The 18073-nt window shown below is 33.8% G+C and overlaps 1 protein-coding gene across 3 annotated transcripts; it reads left to right on the plus strand.

Annotated features, from left to right (window-relative positions):
• The first annotated feature begins 2836 nt into the window (after positions 1 to 2836).
• On the plus strand, positions 2837 to 17814 carry LOC124832259 (RING/FYVE/PHD zinc finger superfamily protein). Of its 3 annotated transcripts, none has more exons than XM_047306420.2 (8): positions 2840 to 3226; positions 6773 to 6921; positions 7023 to 8006; positions 9556 to 9616; positions 9697 to 9803; positions 16256 to 16346; positions 16997 to 17044; positions 17380 to 17814. In XM_047306420.2, exons 3-8 carry the CDS (start codon positions 7165 to 7167, stop codon positions 17437 to 17439), a joined length of 1209 nt encoding a protein of 402 aa, XP_047162376.1. In that variant the 5' UTR covers positions 2840 to 3226; positions 6773 to 6921; positions 7023 to 7164; the 3' UTR covers positions 17440 to 17814. The 3 variants fall into 3 exon arrangements, with proteins under 3 accessions (XP_047162373.1, XP_047162376.1, XP_047162375.1); XM_047306419.2 differs by having other exon boundaries at positions 7039 to 8006; XM_047306417.2 differs by having other exon boundaries at positions 2837 to 3226; positions 6773 to 8006.
• The last annotated feature ends 259 nt before the right edge of the window (positions 17815 to 18073 follow it).

An 18073-nucleotide genomic window follows, 5' to 3' on the forward strand; every position in this document is an offset into this window, starting at 1 on the left:
TTTCACTTTCACAAATCACTGAATTTTCATTTGTTGGTTTTTTGTATGACATTGAGTAGTGACAAGTTGGCGCTAAACGCCAGTTCCTTATGCAGGTTTGGAAGTATTTTAGTTTCAGATCGTTGAGCGTCAAGCTTGTACCATTGAGTGATGGCAGGAATCAGTGAGCACCACTTTTCATTGCAAGTTGAAACCATTTAATTTCAGGTTGTTGAGCACGACGTCTTGCACTAAGCGCCACCTATAAGTGGCAATGTGTATGTTGCGTTTTTCTTATATTATTACTTGTTTGATATTGATTTATTATGGTTATTATGTATGTTTAAGATGTATGATGTTGTTTCTATTGATAAATAATATGATTTGAAATATTGTGAGATAATTTCAAGGAGAAAATCTGTGATGTGGTTGAGTCCTATGTATGCATTGACATATGAGGAGTTGAAGATCAAGTATCTTGAACTCTAACCACTATTTATATTCAAATAGAGTAGAAAGAGTTATGTGGTGAGAGTCGTAGGAGATCTTAACCATTATACAATTGATCCTAGGTGTGAAAAACACTAACTGGTAAAGTGGTAGTCTCTTTATTTATGCCTTTGCAGAGCATGGATACTATTACAAGTGTACGCTTGTGTTAAAATCCTATGTCAAAGGCATGTATTTGGATAAATTAGTTTAATACCAACTATTTGTATGAATGTACAAATATGTTGTATGTTTAACATGTGTAATTGTTAAATCGATATATTATGAATATTTATTTCAAATGTGAAAGATTCTTTAACACCCAAGTTAGTGCTATAGGTAAGAGATTATAGTCATAGTTGGATTAATGCAAAAAAGAAGTCAAATGTGATTAGAATAACATTTATAGATGTGATTGGGTGACCCTATACCCTCACCTGAATGGACTTCAATTATAGACTCATTGGCCCATACGCTCAATGACTAGCTTACTTGTGGCGAACTCTAATCATATTTAGCTGAGTTACCTAATGTGATAATGTTTTTAACAAATGAGAATAAGTAGACGACATTCTACTCAAACAAATAACGTGTTTTTCACAAGATGAATGTAACCTTTGGTTTGGGAAACATAGTATTCAGTTGTTGGTACTCACGGTGTAACATTGAACTTACTCATTTTAAGTGCAATATTTGGTATCTAGTAAATAATTCATTATGTTAATTTTAATGACTATAAGACATATGATGCCATATACCAAGTATCCAATTAAATAACCATTTCAAGGCTATAGTTGATAAACCTAAAGAGTATTAAACCATATTCAAAACTGTTGTTTTATTTAATAGTTTTATATTATTAAATAAAATGTTATAAAAATTTCACAAATAAAAATACATTTATTAGGATCATTAATAAATATTAATTAGTTCAACATAATTAATAAAATATTAATGACTTCAATTTTTTATTTATTAGAGTAAAATCACTATAACTTTCAATTTATTAAGACAATTAAGATCATTGATGAAATATTAATTACTCCAGCTTTAATAAAACACAATGTATTCAAATATTTTATGCATCTCTTATAAATCTTATTAATTATTTCAACATAATTAATAAAATATTAATGACTTCCGTTTTTTATTTATTAGAGTAAAATGACTTCAACTTTCAATTTATTAAGATCATTGATGAAATATTAATTACTATAACTTTAATAAAACAACATGCATTCAAATATTTTCTGCATCTCTTATAAATCTTATTAACGATTTCAACATAGTTAATAAAATATTAATGACTTCAGTTCTTTATTTATTAGAGTAAAATTACTTCAACTTTCAATTTATTAAGATCAGTGGTGAAATATTAACGACTATAACTTTAATAAAACACAATGTGTTGAAATATTTTCTCAATCTCTTATAAATCTTCTTTGGTCTATTATAGTTCTTTATCATATGTGGTAAGATTTACTGTCTTTATTTGTATTAAATTCCTCGTCATAATTTTTTTTAAAGAAGATTCAATTTTTAGTTTTGTAACTAATGTACATAGTAAACCAGTAAACCACACTATAAAATATTTCTTATTTTAACTTCAGATATTTGATTAGGTTCTTCATTCTTTAAATTTTCATAAAGAATACAAATATATGTGTTTTATTTATTTTTTAATTACAGAAAACCATTTTTCAAATCACATTGAAATCTAGATTTTTTCAAATAAATATCCCTAACTCGAAGTACAGTAGAAAAAATATCCAAGGCACGATTATAATGTTCAATTTTACCATGGATTTTAACAAATAAGGAATATTGTTCACATAAGTATACTAGATGCTTATTAAATTCAAAACTTAAAACTAATATTTGCAACTCTAAATAATATCATATACCCCCAAATTATCTTGCAATTTGGAGTTTTGTTGTTTGAACTCTCGTTACACCCCTTGAGTAATAAACTTTAAAAATATTAAAAAATAAAACATCTTCATTCCATGTGATTGAATTTTCCTAGAACTTCATTTTTTTTTATTGAAGTTGTTCTTACAAATATTCTTAAACGTGCAATTATTCTATAGACAATATATTTTGGTCTTTATTGGAATGACATAATTTATGATTATTGGGAAACGACAGTTAGCAAATTGAAAAATTAGTCAATACGTTTCTTATGTTAGTCAAGGTTTTTCATCCAAAATTAAAGAAATATATTATTGTGAAATTAAAAAGAAAGTGAAATAATAAATAATAACATTTTATTGAAGAGTTGAATATTAAAAACAATGGAGAAGTATGTTCTACAATTGCTGGTAATGGTTTAATAAATTGAATTTATGAGATTCTTAGCATGCATGATTAACATAACCATTTTCTTAATAAAAAATTTGGGAAGAGAAGGTGGAGAGTTTAAATTGATTGAGGAAATTGGTGAAGGAGGATGGGTGTAATTGTGCAGGTTGTTTAAGCTATAGAGAAATAGAATTGAATGCAGAAAAAGGGTGGTCTTTGGTCAGTGACTGTGAGCCATAACAGTGTGTTTTTTGAACATCATGGATCCATCAAGAGACTCAAACTGAAATACAAAGGGAGGGGTTATTCTGGCTTTTGAACAATTAAGGCTTTGAATGGTTCCCATATAGATGTGAAGGTTAAAACCCATTCATTCGTGTATTGGGATGACACCGCTCGCCACTCTTTGCCTCTCCTCGGTTCAATGCAACGCCTCTATCATTTCTGATCCGATTGGGTGATGCTTCGTCCCTCTCATCTCATATCTTTTGCTGTTTGCCATTTCTTTCCATAGTTAAAGCACCAAATTATTGTCTACTTATTGATTTCATAGAGAGGTTTAGGAAGATTTAATTTATTATTGCTTTCAATTGCCTGTCTTTTTTACCCTATTGGAGATGCTAATAACATTAACTCTGCGCTCAAGCCCTAACCAGTAACCTTGGCTATTGATTTTTATTGAATGAATTTATTTGAAAAATCTTTGCTTTATAGATATTTTCTTACTCAGCAAGGATGTTGAATTTGGAATTATCCACAGGTTTAGTCATACATGCAGGGGAAAACCATGAAAATGTTTAACCTTCCCTTCCTAATAATTCAAGAAGTCAGTTTTCTTATGCTTTGAAAGGTTTTCATGGGTTACAAAAACCTTATTCAATATTTCATTCTTGTGAATCCCTTTACAAAACTTAAATAGAGATTAAGATAGATTATTTATTTCAATCTTGAAGGAAGGTTTTATTGCTCTGGTTTGTAGTCACTTGTTTATATGGAAACAGGAAGATCAGTACCAAGCACTTCTCTAATGCATTACTAAAAGTGATTACCAAACTATTACATTTATTTTTTCTTTTCATTGTTAAAGTATCATGTGGTCTTCTATGAATTCAATGTTATTGTGTTTATAGGTTATGATATCTTCATGGCCTATTTCAAGCAAGGGTGGCAACTTGGCCCCTTTTAACTATCTCGGGCAATGACATATTCTTAATATGTGGCTTCTTCGATTTTATTACCAAAAAATGAATAAAGTTTCATGAAGTCGGGCCCTCACCCACAACTTAGTAGGAGTTTTTTCTTAATTCTTTTGATTAAAGTTTTGGGATAACAAAAGCTTGACTTATATACAAGTTCAATTTTCCAATATTAGTTGCATTTAGTTTATATGACTTAATTGCTGATTCATTAATTTTGTGATAAAGTAGTGATGTTACATCTGACTAGTAAGACCAAGGTTTTGTATTGTGATAATGGTTATGGTTGTCTTGCAATCCTTGATGTCTGGGAAATTGCAGACTAATGCAATCGATATGGTTTCGTTGCAATCTTTAATATTGCAGGAAATTGCAGTCAACATGACTGTAAGTGCTGTTGCAAAGATCTGAAAAATCATGTCAATTTGGCCAAAATCACGGCTGCAAAGTGTGTTTTAAAACCTTGAGTTGGCCTTATGGACACAACATCTTAGGGATTTTTTTGGTCCTACTCTTGTTGGTTTGGTGCATGAATTTTTACCACTGACATATGGAGTTGCGTTGGTTCCAACTAATTTAATTAGACTCAAGCAATGTATATTTGTTGGCCAATACTCTCTTATTGTACTTTTGATTTCCACAACTTTAGGTAAATCACGATTTGATTCGTTTATCATAAAAGTAATAATAAATTTGTGTCATGTTAGGTAAATGGCTTCATGAAACTAAGCTTTAAAAGATAAACATTTATATAAGCCGTGCTAATTTCTCATGACTATTAAAAAACATTATTGAAACGAGCACCGTTTTGATAGGTAAAATTAAAGTTGCACTTGATTGACAATTATGGAATGTAATTGCATTGGATAAGTATAAGAGACATGACTTTCATGTTCTAGTTACTAAAAGTTATTAATATTTATATGTTTTAATGAGTAAAGGTTGCCTTATTGAGCACATGCTGTTATCTTGCCTAGTAATTTCCCATTGTTCACTCCCCCCATATTTTGTCAAACAGATTGGAGAAGTGCATCAGTGTGTTGTATTTCTTTTTTTTGTGAGAAGATGGATGAGGAGAGATTTTGTTTACTTCCTTTGAAGGAAAGTGTTCTGGCATTTTGCATTTAAGGGGGACAATTATTTAGTTGTAGAGAAGAAAAAATTAGGGGGATCCAGTGTGGTGCTGGTAATTTTTTCTGTGCGACTTTTCCTTTATCGTAATTATTGGTTATATATTTGAATTACTTGGTTTTATAAGGATTTGGACTTGATAATTGATATATAATTGGAATCAATGTATCACTCATGCTTATATTGGCTTGACTTTGATCCATGTTTGGATGAGAGAAATTTTCAAGTTAACAAGTCTGGGATCAATGATGTAATATGATGGGGAAACTAATGAGGTTGTCACGCACAGGATACAAATGGGATGACTATAATGGAGAAAGGGATCAAAAGTTATTTGTGATTGTAAAGTAGTTGCTATGCTCAAAGTTAAATTTTATTGTATTGCTTTGCTACATTTCTAACTATACTCTATGGTAGTAATTATTAGGATTTATAGGGACAACAACAGAAAAATTTGGGAGTTGCGAAAGGGAGAGTTTTAAGGTGGATGTGTGGTGATCACATAAGAAAGGACAAGATACAAAATGGTTGTATACAAGGATATGTTGGTGTGACATTCATTATGAAAAGACAATTGAAAATTGTTTCAGATGGATTGGTCATGTACAAAGAAAGTCAATGGAGACATTAGTGAAGAGATTGCATAGTTTTTAATCCCACGAATACAGGGAGAGTTGAAGAGAGAGAGCAAGGACATTGGAGAAAGTTTCTAAGAGTAATTTTAAGATGAATATTTCCTTTGAGAGTTGGTCTTTATTTGGAAAAACCAAAGTTCCTCATCGACTAGAGGTAGAGTCAAAACATAATATATAAGTGTGAGTAATCCTCATCTTACAAGTCAATTATGTAAGATTGAGTTAGGTCTAAGTCCACTTTATAGGAGTCCTCCTTATCCTAGATTAATGGTGTTGGGAAATTCATGAAGCCAAACTTGTCCAAGTGGGACCAAATTTTTGTGGTTGGATGGGAGGTAAGGAGAGAGACTAGGAGGAGAAATATGTGACTTAAACCCTTACGTGGATGGAGGACTTTAAGGGGTAAAGCTTACCCTCTTGAATTAGGGTGGTTGATAGGAATATGTAGTTCCTCTAGATTTATAAGTTGTACTTTATACTTTGGATTAGAGCTAGTTGCTAGTGTGTCGAAAAGAGCAACCTACAAAGTGGCTAACAAAAGGATGAGTGTAATTTTGTGGAGTGTTAGCCATTGGATGATGGCTTTCTGGGTGGTGCTATCTATGAATTGGGAATTATGGTGCACCTAAGTCCATTGTTGAGTAGAATACGATGATTGATTAGATATTTAAGTCTTTGGTTCTCCCTTGACAGCTAGCCAAGGGAGAGTTTCCCAAGTGCCAGGGTGTTGATCTGATTTTATGGTTGGGTTAGAAAATTTAACATCTATAATTGGGTTTGTCTTCAAATGATTCACTGCAATGTTTATACTGTGTTGTGCTGACATGTATTTTTCAGGCATATGAAGAAGGCATTGATTTAGTTTGTACGATAACATTGGCCTTCATCCTAAAATTTTGAATCTTTCAATTTTACAATTATTTATTGAAAAAATGTTTCAATGTTGTTTGTGGTATGTATATGTATGATAGAAAGTCTGTTTTTGCCTATACTTGTTTCTTATATTTTTTTTCCTACTTCTGTTTCTGATTTTTAAACCAGGTGGCATTAGTGCTTTGACTGGATGAGATAGATGGACACGCTTCCAACAACTCAATAATCTTTAATTTGAAACACAGAAACTTGATTGTCTTGACTCTATCTCTGGGGCTCTGTAGCAATATACTACATTTTTTCTGAATTTTCTTCAGGTGATAATGTTAATACAAACTTCTCTCCTTAGTTCAGTTGAAGCTGGTCTATGTTATGTATCTGATGATGGGAAAGATGTTCTATGTGATCGGATGCCTAGTGGTGAAACTTGGCAGGTATGTCTCGAATGCAATAGGTACCCTCTTGACTGGTGTAGAAAAGCTGAACCAGTGGAGTCAGATAGAAGGAAAGCTGATGATCCTTACCGCTCAAGCTTGGGTCAGACATCAACTGCCAGTATAATGACGGAAAATACTACACCTAAACCTAAGATGGTATACAGGAGAAAGAAGCTTCGTAAGGACTCAAACTTCAAACTAGAGCCAACTAATATGCTGGCAAGTGCAAATTACCCTTCAGTCGTAAGCGCTGCTGCACATTTATTATCAGCTGAGGAACAACCTGCTGGTTTTCGAGTAAATCATGAAATGGAAGTGGATAAAAATCCTACCTCACCTTCAGTCTTGTGTGATGGAGTAACTAAAGATAACATTCATAAAAACTTAGGTATTAGCAATGTAAATGGTAGTTGCTCCTCTTCAAAGGCAGATATGGAAACTGAAATGAATGTAAATGGTGAATGGTCCACCTCTAGTGTAATAGTCATGGATTCCACAAGGGAAGAAGTGACAGAAAAGGATTTCTGCATTAATACTTTAAGAACCCATGGACTTCTTGGAGAATATTCTCCTGAAGATAATGTGGCTTCTGGGGAAGATACTGTCATCACGGGTAATAACTGCTGTTCCAGGTCATGCAAAATATGTGATCGTGTAGACAGTTCACTGAACATGCTTTTATGTGATCATTGTGAAGATGCATATCATCCATCTTGCTACAATTCACGTTTGAAAAAATTGCCAATTGATGAGTGGTTTTGTCATTCATGTCTTAAGAAAAGGCAAAAAAATCTCAAGGAACCAAGTATCCACAATGAATTGGGCAAATGTAGAGCTACCTCAGTCAAGGGTGAATCAAATCCCATACTTTTGATGTTGAGAGACACCAAGCCATATACATCTAGTGTGCGGGTTGGTAAAGGATTTCAAGTAGAAGTTCTTGATTGGTCAGGTCCGATAAAAAGGTAACTTCTATTCTATTCACAAATGTCTGGAACCAAATTTCTATACCATTCTGTAGTGTTTATCTATTTATTTATTTTTATTTATTTTTTTACAATGCTTTAAATATGAACTTTTACTACTTTTGTTTTGAGTAGAAAACTATTCTGAGGGGTTTAGTAGAATAAAGGGGTTCAATCTCTTGGAGTTCTAGTTTGTTCTTTCTCTTTGAGTGGCAACTTTGGGGTAATAGAGCTAGTTCTCATGGAAGGTTACATCCATGGAGTGACAGTGGTCAAAGTAAAGTAGCATTGGTAACTTTTTTTTATCTTGTGATTTGAGCACCCTATGAAGGTGCATTTGTGGATTTAGGGTCCATTGTTTTGATGAGGCTAATTGTCGATGTTAGGATCCCAATGTTATGTAAAAGGGTAGGGCTTTTGGTGCTGAATTGGTGTACTTTGGAAGACATTCTAATGATTAACGAAAAGAGAACTTCCCAAAATTGGAACGCATGTAAGTCAATGGAAGTGGAATGGTGACATCTAACAAGGTTGTCAAACTTAAGAGTATTTAAACTCATGGAGAGTCCATAAATTCAACTCTCAGACAAGTGAATTTGCAAGAGTTTACTGAATCAAATCAAATCAAATATCATGTTTAAAACAGTTAATCATGGTATCCAAACAAATAGAATATACAATGCATCAAACGAAGCATATTCATCACAATATACTTCCTTCACCTTATAAGACTTCCAAAAATCCCATTGAGCATTGACAGTCTGAAAAGTCTTATCGATTTGTGAATACGAAGTGTTTTAGTTCTTGAGAACATCCAAGATGTATTGAGTGAAACTTTAGGCAGGGAAGTAACGAGAAGGAATGGAAAGTGTATTATAAAAAGAAATTAAAAAATATAAATAGTTAAGAAGTTAGTTGGGGTGAGACTTTATGAGAAAATCTGTATTTAGTCTTATCTTATGGGGGTAAGGGGGAAGGAGATTTTTCAGCTGTTGTGACAATGAATGCCCTCTGTGAAAGGAATAGATTTCCTTTATAAGCTGATGTTTGTGTTCAGAGTTGATAACTGCTGACATAATACAATAAGAATAGTCTTTGTTGGAAGTCTCACATCGACTAGAGATAAGATCAATTTATAGTATATAAGTGAGTGCAAACCTTTTCTTACAAAGCTGGTTTGTGAGGTTGAGTTAGAATTAAAGTCCACTTCTTAACAGTCTTAGACTACGTTTTTCCCTATCTCTTTTCTATTCTTTGAGGAGGCATGTAACAATATTGGTCCGACTTACTAGATAGATCACCTAAGGGACAAAATGGAGAGTCTAGTAGAGGGAGTTTAAGCTTTTAATTTGCATCTTTAAGCAAATCCTTTGATAAAATAAAACACATAGTATAGAAACAGTTGATGAGATCACTCTCCTGATTTGTTGCTGGGTTTAATCTTCTTAGGTGAAATTATGCATATTTAGTGTGTGTATCCGAATGAATTGTTCATGAGGAATATTTCAGTATTAAGTTGCTTCCAACATCATTTTGTTGTTTCTTGCAGTGATGAAGATACCCTTCCTGAACCATTTGAAATTAATCCTTCAGACTTCAATAGACTGCTGGTAAAGGTTTTTCCATTTATTTTATTATCTTTATTTTAATTTGAATCCCCTGCCGATGGAAATGCATTTCTGTTCTGCAGGAAGAGAATACGCGAAGTCCTGCTAAACTTAGTGCCATTGGTAATTGGATCCAATGTCAGACAGTTATAGACAGAGCTAATGGAACTATATGTGGAAAATGGCGCAGGTAAGTCATATAACATCGTTGTTTTGAATATTTTGAGTTATGCAAGGAGAAAATATGACTGTAGAATGGTGCAATTCAAACTTAATGCAAGGTTGTTTCTTAGGGGTTATAAGTTATTATTTTGAAGGATAATTTTTTTATTTAAGATAACTTTAAGGCTATAAGCGGATGATGAAGTTCAATGTGAGAGAGAAAAGATAACTAAAATGTATATTATGATTATGTTATATACTACAAGACAAAAAACTAGTTATATAGACGAACCCGTCTAACAGTGGACCAGGAAAAAGGCTGGTCCCATACATAAAACATAGTGCATGTGCAAGGGAAAAATAACATCCTGTACATTTCTTTAATAATTACCCTTACAAACTCAAGCGGCGGAAGAAGCAGAGGAGTCTCCCACACTGAGTTTGGTTCTTAGCCCATTAAACCGAGTAGGAGATAAAGCTTAATTATAAAACCCACACACTTATCTCTGGATTCTCAATTTGTTTGCGTATGGTCTTTTCTCAAATAAATTGCTTTCAATGAGCATGAAGAACATGATTGTGGGCAAGCGCAGCTATTGTCAAATTATCACAGTAAATACGGGGGATGTGGTGATGAACCTCAAGTTCAACAAGAAGAGTTTATATCTAGGTGACTTCAGTAGTGGCAAGGGCCAAACTTGGATACTCAACCTTTGTACAAGAATGAGCAACCATTGTTTGCTTCTTTGATCACCAAGCAATGAGATTGGGGACCAAGAAATATAATCACTTGAAGTGGAACATCTGTCATTAGGATTATATGCCCTATTTGCATAACAAAAGGAAGTAACTGGGAGAGGACCAAAGGAAGTTGTTCGGAGAAGATGAATACCCCAAGAAATAGTGCCTTTGAGGTGCTGAAGGATTCATTTAACAGCTTTAGAGTGAGCCTTTAGAGTTTTGGGGCATAAATTAACATTAGTAATCAAATAATTGATTCCATGCATGTTATAGTGACACCTAAAACTATCCCAAAGATGGTTGTTGGGCTTATTATGTCAGTGGTATCAAGTCATTATTGGACCACTTGCAGATGTCCAATTCTACAAATTTCATGATTAAGATATGTCAGAAAAGTATTTTTGATATTATTCTTAGAGGAGAAATTGCTTTTAAATAGAATACAATGATATAATAATTGAAAGCCCTAATTTATGATGGATTCTATATCTACAATTCAGGATCAATGATCTTGTATAATAAATATAAAATATATTGTCAGCCTATTAATCCTCCTAATTATCCTCTTAAATAGGGAATGCAATTAACTCTCCTAATTATGTAATTAAAACTGTATAGGGAAATATTAATTGCAACATAAATCATGGGATTCTGACACTTCCCCTCAATTTAGTTAGTGGATCCATTTCTAACTTGCCAACGATAGACAGGAATGTAGCACCACTTAGTCGTTTTGTCAATACATCTGCAACTGCAAGTTGATTTCCAGAGGATACAAATGGTGTACCTATTGTCCCATTATCCAATTTCTCCTTTTTGAAGTGTTTGTCTACTTCAACATGCTTAGTTCTAACATGTTGTGCTGGATTATGAGCAATATTCATTGCTGGCTTGTTATCACAATACACTTTCATAGGCTTCTTCCAATCAATCTTCACGTCTTCTAAAATTATCTTTAACTACAGTATTTGACATATCCCAAAGGCCATGGCTCTAAACTCTGCTGCTGTTGCACTTTATCTCACCACAACATTTTTGTTTCTTGCACTTTTAAGTTGCTAAATTTCCTCCAAGAATAATGATATATTCAGAGGTAGATCTCCTGTGGTCTATAAAACCTGCATAGTCAGAGTTTGTCTAAGATGAACTCATTCCCCTTTGTAAATAGAATTCCTTTTCTAGGTGTTCCTTTCAAGTATTGTAGAATGTGATAAACAACTCTGAGATGAGTCTCTGGATTATGCATGAATTGACTTACAACCCCTACAATATAGGCAATGTTGGGCCTAGTGTGAGACACGTAGATCAATTTCTTAACAGTTTTTGATAAGATTTTCTATCCACGACTACATCTTCAATTGATTCATCAAGTTTGTGATTTTGGGACATCAATAGGTGTATCCATTAGTTTGCATCCTAATTTTCTTGTTTCAGTACATTTTTGTTGGGAGATGAAAATACCATTGAGAATGAGCTATTTCAATACCCAAGAGATATTTTGAATCTGCCTAACTCCTTAATTTCAAATTCTGTTATCAAACATCTTTTCAAGGCTTCCATTCCTGCCTAATCATTTTCAATTACAACTATATCATCTACACAGACAATTAGTGCAGTAACTCCCCTGGAAGCAGAATGCTTAATAAACATAGACCTTGGCTTTGCTTGTAGCCCATGGTCTTTATAGTAGTGAACCTGCCAAACCATGTTTTAGAAGACTGTTTCAATCCATAGAGTGTCTTCCTTAGTTTATACATATTTCCCTCCTCAGCTATAAACTTAAGTGGGACCTCTATGTAAATTTCTTCCTCAAGATTGACATGCAAAAAGTCATTTGTGACATCAAATTGCTGCAAAATTCATCCATAGTTAGCGGCTAGAGACAAAAAAATTCTAACACTATTGACTTTTGCAACATGTGAAAAAGTTTCAAGATAGTCAATCCCATATGTTTAAGTATACCCCTTAGCTACTAACCTTGCCTTACACCTTTCTAATGTCCCATATTACTTGTATTTAACAGTGAATACCGAACTACATCGAACAAGATTTTCTCCCTTAGGTAGATCCACCAACTTCCAAGTTTTATTCTTTTCTAGAGCAACCATTTCAACCATCATAGCATTTTTCAGTCTGTACTAGTCAACTCCTCATCAACAACTTTTGAAATAGTGACGTATTTAGAAGCCCAAGAAAGCTTTTGTGATTACTGGATAGTTTGTAATAGACAGAAAGTGTGAATATGGGTACCTTTGCTTTTGAGTACATGCTCTAACACCTTTCGTTATTGTACTTGAAAGATCTTGAATTTCAATGGTTGACATATAATGTTCTTCATCAATATCAGATATTTTGAGTATAGGTTCAGATTCATAGACTTGTGGTGATTGAATAACAGACCTTGTCATTCGTGAGTATACTTGCAGTGGATGGTTGGCATTTTGAGTTTGTTCCCCAGTTATCTATGGACTTGACATAAAAGGAGAATGAATAGGAGAAGGAACCAGACTAGACTCGGTAGATGGGGAAGTATTAGACTCAATAGATGGTGGAGTATTAATGGGACTTAATATTGGGCCGTTAAGAGTAAATTATCCTTATCTTCAATGCATGAGCTTTCCCGTTGAAGATAAGGTTGAAAATATTACATCTTTTCATCAAAGGTGACATCAAAAGACACAAGGAATCGTTTTGTTGGAGGGTGGTAACATTTGTATCCCTTTTTGGTAGTTGAGTAACCAATAAAAGTGCACTTAACCGAGGATCAAGTTTCCCCTATGATTAGAATGAACATGGACAAAGGATACACAAACCAAGACTCAAGGTACAAGATGATTGTCGTCCAAAAGTCCAGGAAAAATTTGTAGAATAGTTGAATGAGAATGTTATTTTCAGTGTTTTGGAGGGTAGACAATAAACCAAATAAGTAGCAGGAAGAACAACATCTCCCCAATATTCTTTTGGAACATATGGAGAAGAGAAGCTCGAGTTTCATCTATGAAGTGTCCAATTCTGGTTTGGATTTGGAGGCTTTCCCATGAAGTTTCCAGCACTTGTCTTGATTGTGTCGTGAGTTCTTACTGTAGGTACATCAAAGGGAGTCTTTATTATCTCCTTTAGGTATATCTATTCCTCTTGCTTCATTTCTAGATGAAGTGATCTACCCTTGTCCAACTTTCTTCCCCTTGTTTTGTACAAGCAAGGTCGAACTTTCATTTGATGGGGGATTTAACATTACTCCACTGCGGTTTCTTCTGCCTGAAACACAACCATTGTCTCATTGAGGGAGGACAAGTCCTTCCCTAGCACTTGAATTCTAATAGGGTCAAACTTATTGTTTAATCCTATCAGGAGCTTGCAGATCCTGTCCTCCTTGTAGCTTTTGAGTAGGTCAGCATCTTCATTACTTTTTGCATCAAATTGTTCATAATGGTCTAACTCCTGCCACAGATTTTGTAGTTTGTGGGCATACACTCACCGAGTAATTCCATTGTTTTACATTAGAGATTCTCATCTTAATCTCATACTTGGGCAGCATCACCAACTTTGGAATAATTTGCTTTACAACAATCCGATACCTCCTTAGTTATCTTCATAAACATGTAAGCATCACTAACCTTTAGTGTCATGGCATTCCACAACCATGATATTACAACCGCATTTGTCTTGTCCCATTCTGCAAATTTGGGATCTAAAGACTATGGAAGGTTGTCCGTGAGATGACCTGATTTACCCTTCCCTTTTAAAAAGGTTTGGACAAAGTGAGACCATTTTAGGTAATTTTTCCCCTTAAAAAGGTTTGAAGTATGACAATGCAAGCCTAGAAGGAAAATAGTAGAATAGAGAAAGGGTTGTGGGGTTGCAGCAGTGCAGGCTACATAAGAGGTTACATAGACTCTCAAGGATTTTAGAGTGCTCCTACCATGTCAGAAAAACTGTTTCTGATATTATTTGTAGAGGAGCAGTTGCTCTTAAATAGAATACAAAGACATAATAACTGAAAATCCTAATTTGTGATGAGTATAATTTATCCCTACAATTCAGGATTAGTGATCCTGTATAATAATTTAATATAAAATATATTGTCAACCTATTAATCCTCTTAAATATGCAATGCAATAAAGTCTCCTAATCATGTAATTAAAACTGTAGAGGGAAATATTAACTGCAGCACAAATAAGGGAATTTTGACAAGATATTTACTACTTGATGGGAGGGGTGTGTGATGAAGATCTAAGTGGACTATATGTATAATATAACCAAATTATGGTATTATGAGTGAAGGTCACTCTTACTTTACAAGTTGATTTTATGTAGTTGGGTGAGGTCTACATCAAAATTCTAAGAGGATACATAAGAAATATAGGATGAACCCTTTTTCGAAGTTTGTGGCTACCATAGGAGAAGAAATGAGTTTGGCCTCTGTCATATTGGTTTTTTCTGAAATATCTCTTATGTATATGCTTTGAGTGAGATAAAGCGACCCATGGAGTCAGGCTTGACTTTAATTCCAGGAAAATAGATTAAAACACCAAACTTTATCAATGAAATACCAAATTGAGTTGAGTAGTGAGAATTCGATCAAAGCATGATCGTTCCCAGTAACAACGAGCAATATTGTTAAACTTGAGAGTTTAGGTAAGGTAGTGAAGGGCCTGTAAATTCATGCATACCATAAGGAGTTAGTAACAAAATATCATACAGTTTTTAACTAAAAACTATCCATATATGATCATAGTATCAAAATAGTGAAAATATAATATTCCATGAGTTTCAATATATCTTATATAGGTGAAAAGGGTACTAGTGGTCAAATAGTAGTGTCATCTGACAAGGTTGCAGACAGCAGTATCAGCACCAGTGAGTTTGCAGACTGTAGTATGATGGATTCATCAAACAATAACAGAGGATAATGGTTTGGGAATTTTGCATGAGTGTGTCACAGTTTCGTGAGAGAAAAAGGCTTTAAAATTACGATGAACAATGACAATTCTGGGGTGAAGTCATCAAATTTAAAAATTTAATGTAAACACAAACTCACACTTAAGCTCGTGATTCTACCCAAGTTTATCATTGAGTTCACTGAGTACATCCATGTTCAACATATCCAAGTCTATCATAAGTGTGGTCCAATGTAATATTGGACTTCATTGGAGGATAGCGAGTGCTATAGGATTCGAAACATTATTAGTGGCGATGGATAGTTGACGAAATATGCCCATTTCATTGCAATGGCTCACCCTTTTACTGCCAAGGAGATTGGTGCAGTATTTCGTATTGGGTCTGATGTAATAGAGGACTTGATTGGAGGATAGGTAGTGCTGCTATAGGGCTTGGAAGAAAATTCGTGGTCACGAATAGTTGATGAAATATTGTCATTTCATTACAATGACTCACCCTTTCGAACCAAAGGAGTCTGCTGAGGTGTTTCTTAGAGTGGTGTGTCTGCAAGCGTTTCCCACCTTGATTTGACCAGATATTTATCCATTATTCTGGGAAAATTTCTTTAACTTAGCTTGTGCTAAACTCCTTTATAGTTAGACTTATCACCATCAAATGGACTGACAGATTCAGGTGGTCAATAGGTGAGAGTTAGACGTTGCACAATCGTACTCTTTCTACTTATTTCACATGCAGAAGGGAGAAATTAATAAAGCTTGAGAAAGGAGTAGTGTGTGTGAGAGAGTCTCTTGTTTGTGTTTAAATTGCATTAATTTAGCCAATTTTTTTGTTTGGCAGGGCACCTTTTTTTGAAGTTCAAACTAATGCCTGGGAGTGCTTTTGTGCTATCCATTGGGATCCATCTCATGCTGATTGTGCTGTACCTCAGGTGAAATATATTTAACTCTTCATCTTTCTCCTTGCTGTTGATTATTTTGTCATGAAGGTGTTACTTTTTAATTCTGAGTTGAAAAACTCATTTTCTTTTCATTTTCTACCTATTTGCTTAACCAAGCGTGAACATGAAATATTATGCTGAAGTATTTCATTTATTATGATTGGAGTATTCCTTTTACTTTGGTTGAATATGGTCAGATCTCTATGCTCTCGCACAGACATATTGTTGTGTTCAATGGAGTGCATGAATATAACACAGATACAAGTATTCAGAGCAATCAGTACAGGGGACACAACATATATGGCAAAAGTACAAGACACAATACCATCACAACTAATATATCAACGAGTATTAGATTTTATATAAAACATAATATTGAGATGTTAAGCATAAAACAGCTAGCATTTGTCAGACATGTTCAAATAAATAAAAATATATTTGAAATAGTTGATACTGAAATCCAATTTAAATTATAGGAGGGTACAGTGAGTAGTATTTTGTGCCTATTCGCTATGAATATGGATCTGGACAAGGTCTTAGCTCATTGTATTCGTATAATAAATTCGACAACTTAAATCCTTTATTTTGATCACTTCAAATATTATCATCTTTCATTGAATCCTATCCGTTATTTGCTGCAGGAGCTTGAAACAGATCAAGTATTGAAGCAACTGAAGTATGTGGAAGTGGTATGTATGCAAACTGCATAACTTTCATTATTGTATTTATGTCAAAGGAATATTTGGTGATTGATTGGCAGTTTGCGTTTTTATACTTCTGTTTGTGTGCTAATTAGGGTTAATATTTTAACGAGACTTGAATTGGTTAGATTAGTAAGGGACAAAGGAAAGGCTTTTAAAATGGATCATAGTTAAAATTTTTTACAGAATTATTGAACATGCTTCCATGGAAGTTCTTGTTTACATGCTTAAACACAGTCCACATAAATTTTTCTTTTTAATTTCCTCACTTGCCATACTATATTGCATTTGCTTACAGTTTACCTACTTACATGCTCATACAGCTACGGCCACGAATTTCTGCTAAACGGAAGAAATCAGATAGCACACAAGATATGGATTGAAGTCGCTTGGGTGAGAGAGCTGGACATTTTGTTCTTGTACATGCTACTATTTCCCATACAAACGCAATTTTCGATGTTCCATGCTCATGCCTTCCGCTGTTATTTTTGTTTTTAAGGCATGACATGATGATAGTGGATTTCCAATATAATATTTCCATTTTTTTTTTCTTTTTTGCTTACATGTGTATTGCGGGTAGCGGAGACAGTGCAATGAACCTTGGGTGTAATTTCGCCCATCTGAGGGGCTCCATATCTGAGTGATGCTCAATTTTACTTTTCTATGCCAACTTGTTTGTCTTTCTGGAAGCAAGAATTTGGATTTATGTACTCCTTCCCAATTCAAATATGAAAAAAAATGTCCTATTTTTGGTTTAACTCCGAAGGAAATCTGACTAAAACACTACCTGAAATATAGAGAAAAAAATATCTTCAAGTCAGTAATTCTCGAAGATTTTAAATTTGTCAAGTTTTATGGTAAGAAAGACGAATTTTGTGATATTGGATAATCCCTTCTATTTGCTGTCTGCCTGACAAAATTTTTGTAGTCTAAGTTTTGATTGAAACTGATGAGAAAAGGTATTGGATACTAACTGCAGCTTCTCGATTTCTTCGCCCACTCCCTCAAATTTCTAAA

Source organism: Vigna umbellata, chromosome 2 (genome assembly GCF_029865625.1).
Source record: "Vigna umbellata cultivar VRB3 chromosome 2, Vumbellata_1.0, whole genome shotgun sequence".
In the NCBI taxonomy this organism is placed as follows: domain Eukaryota; kingdom Viridiplantae; phylum Streptophyta; class Magnoliopsida; order Fabales; family Fabaceae; genus Vigna; species Vigna umbellata.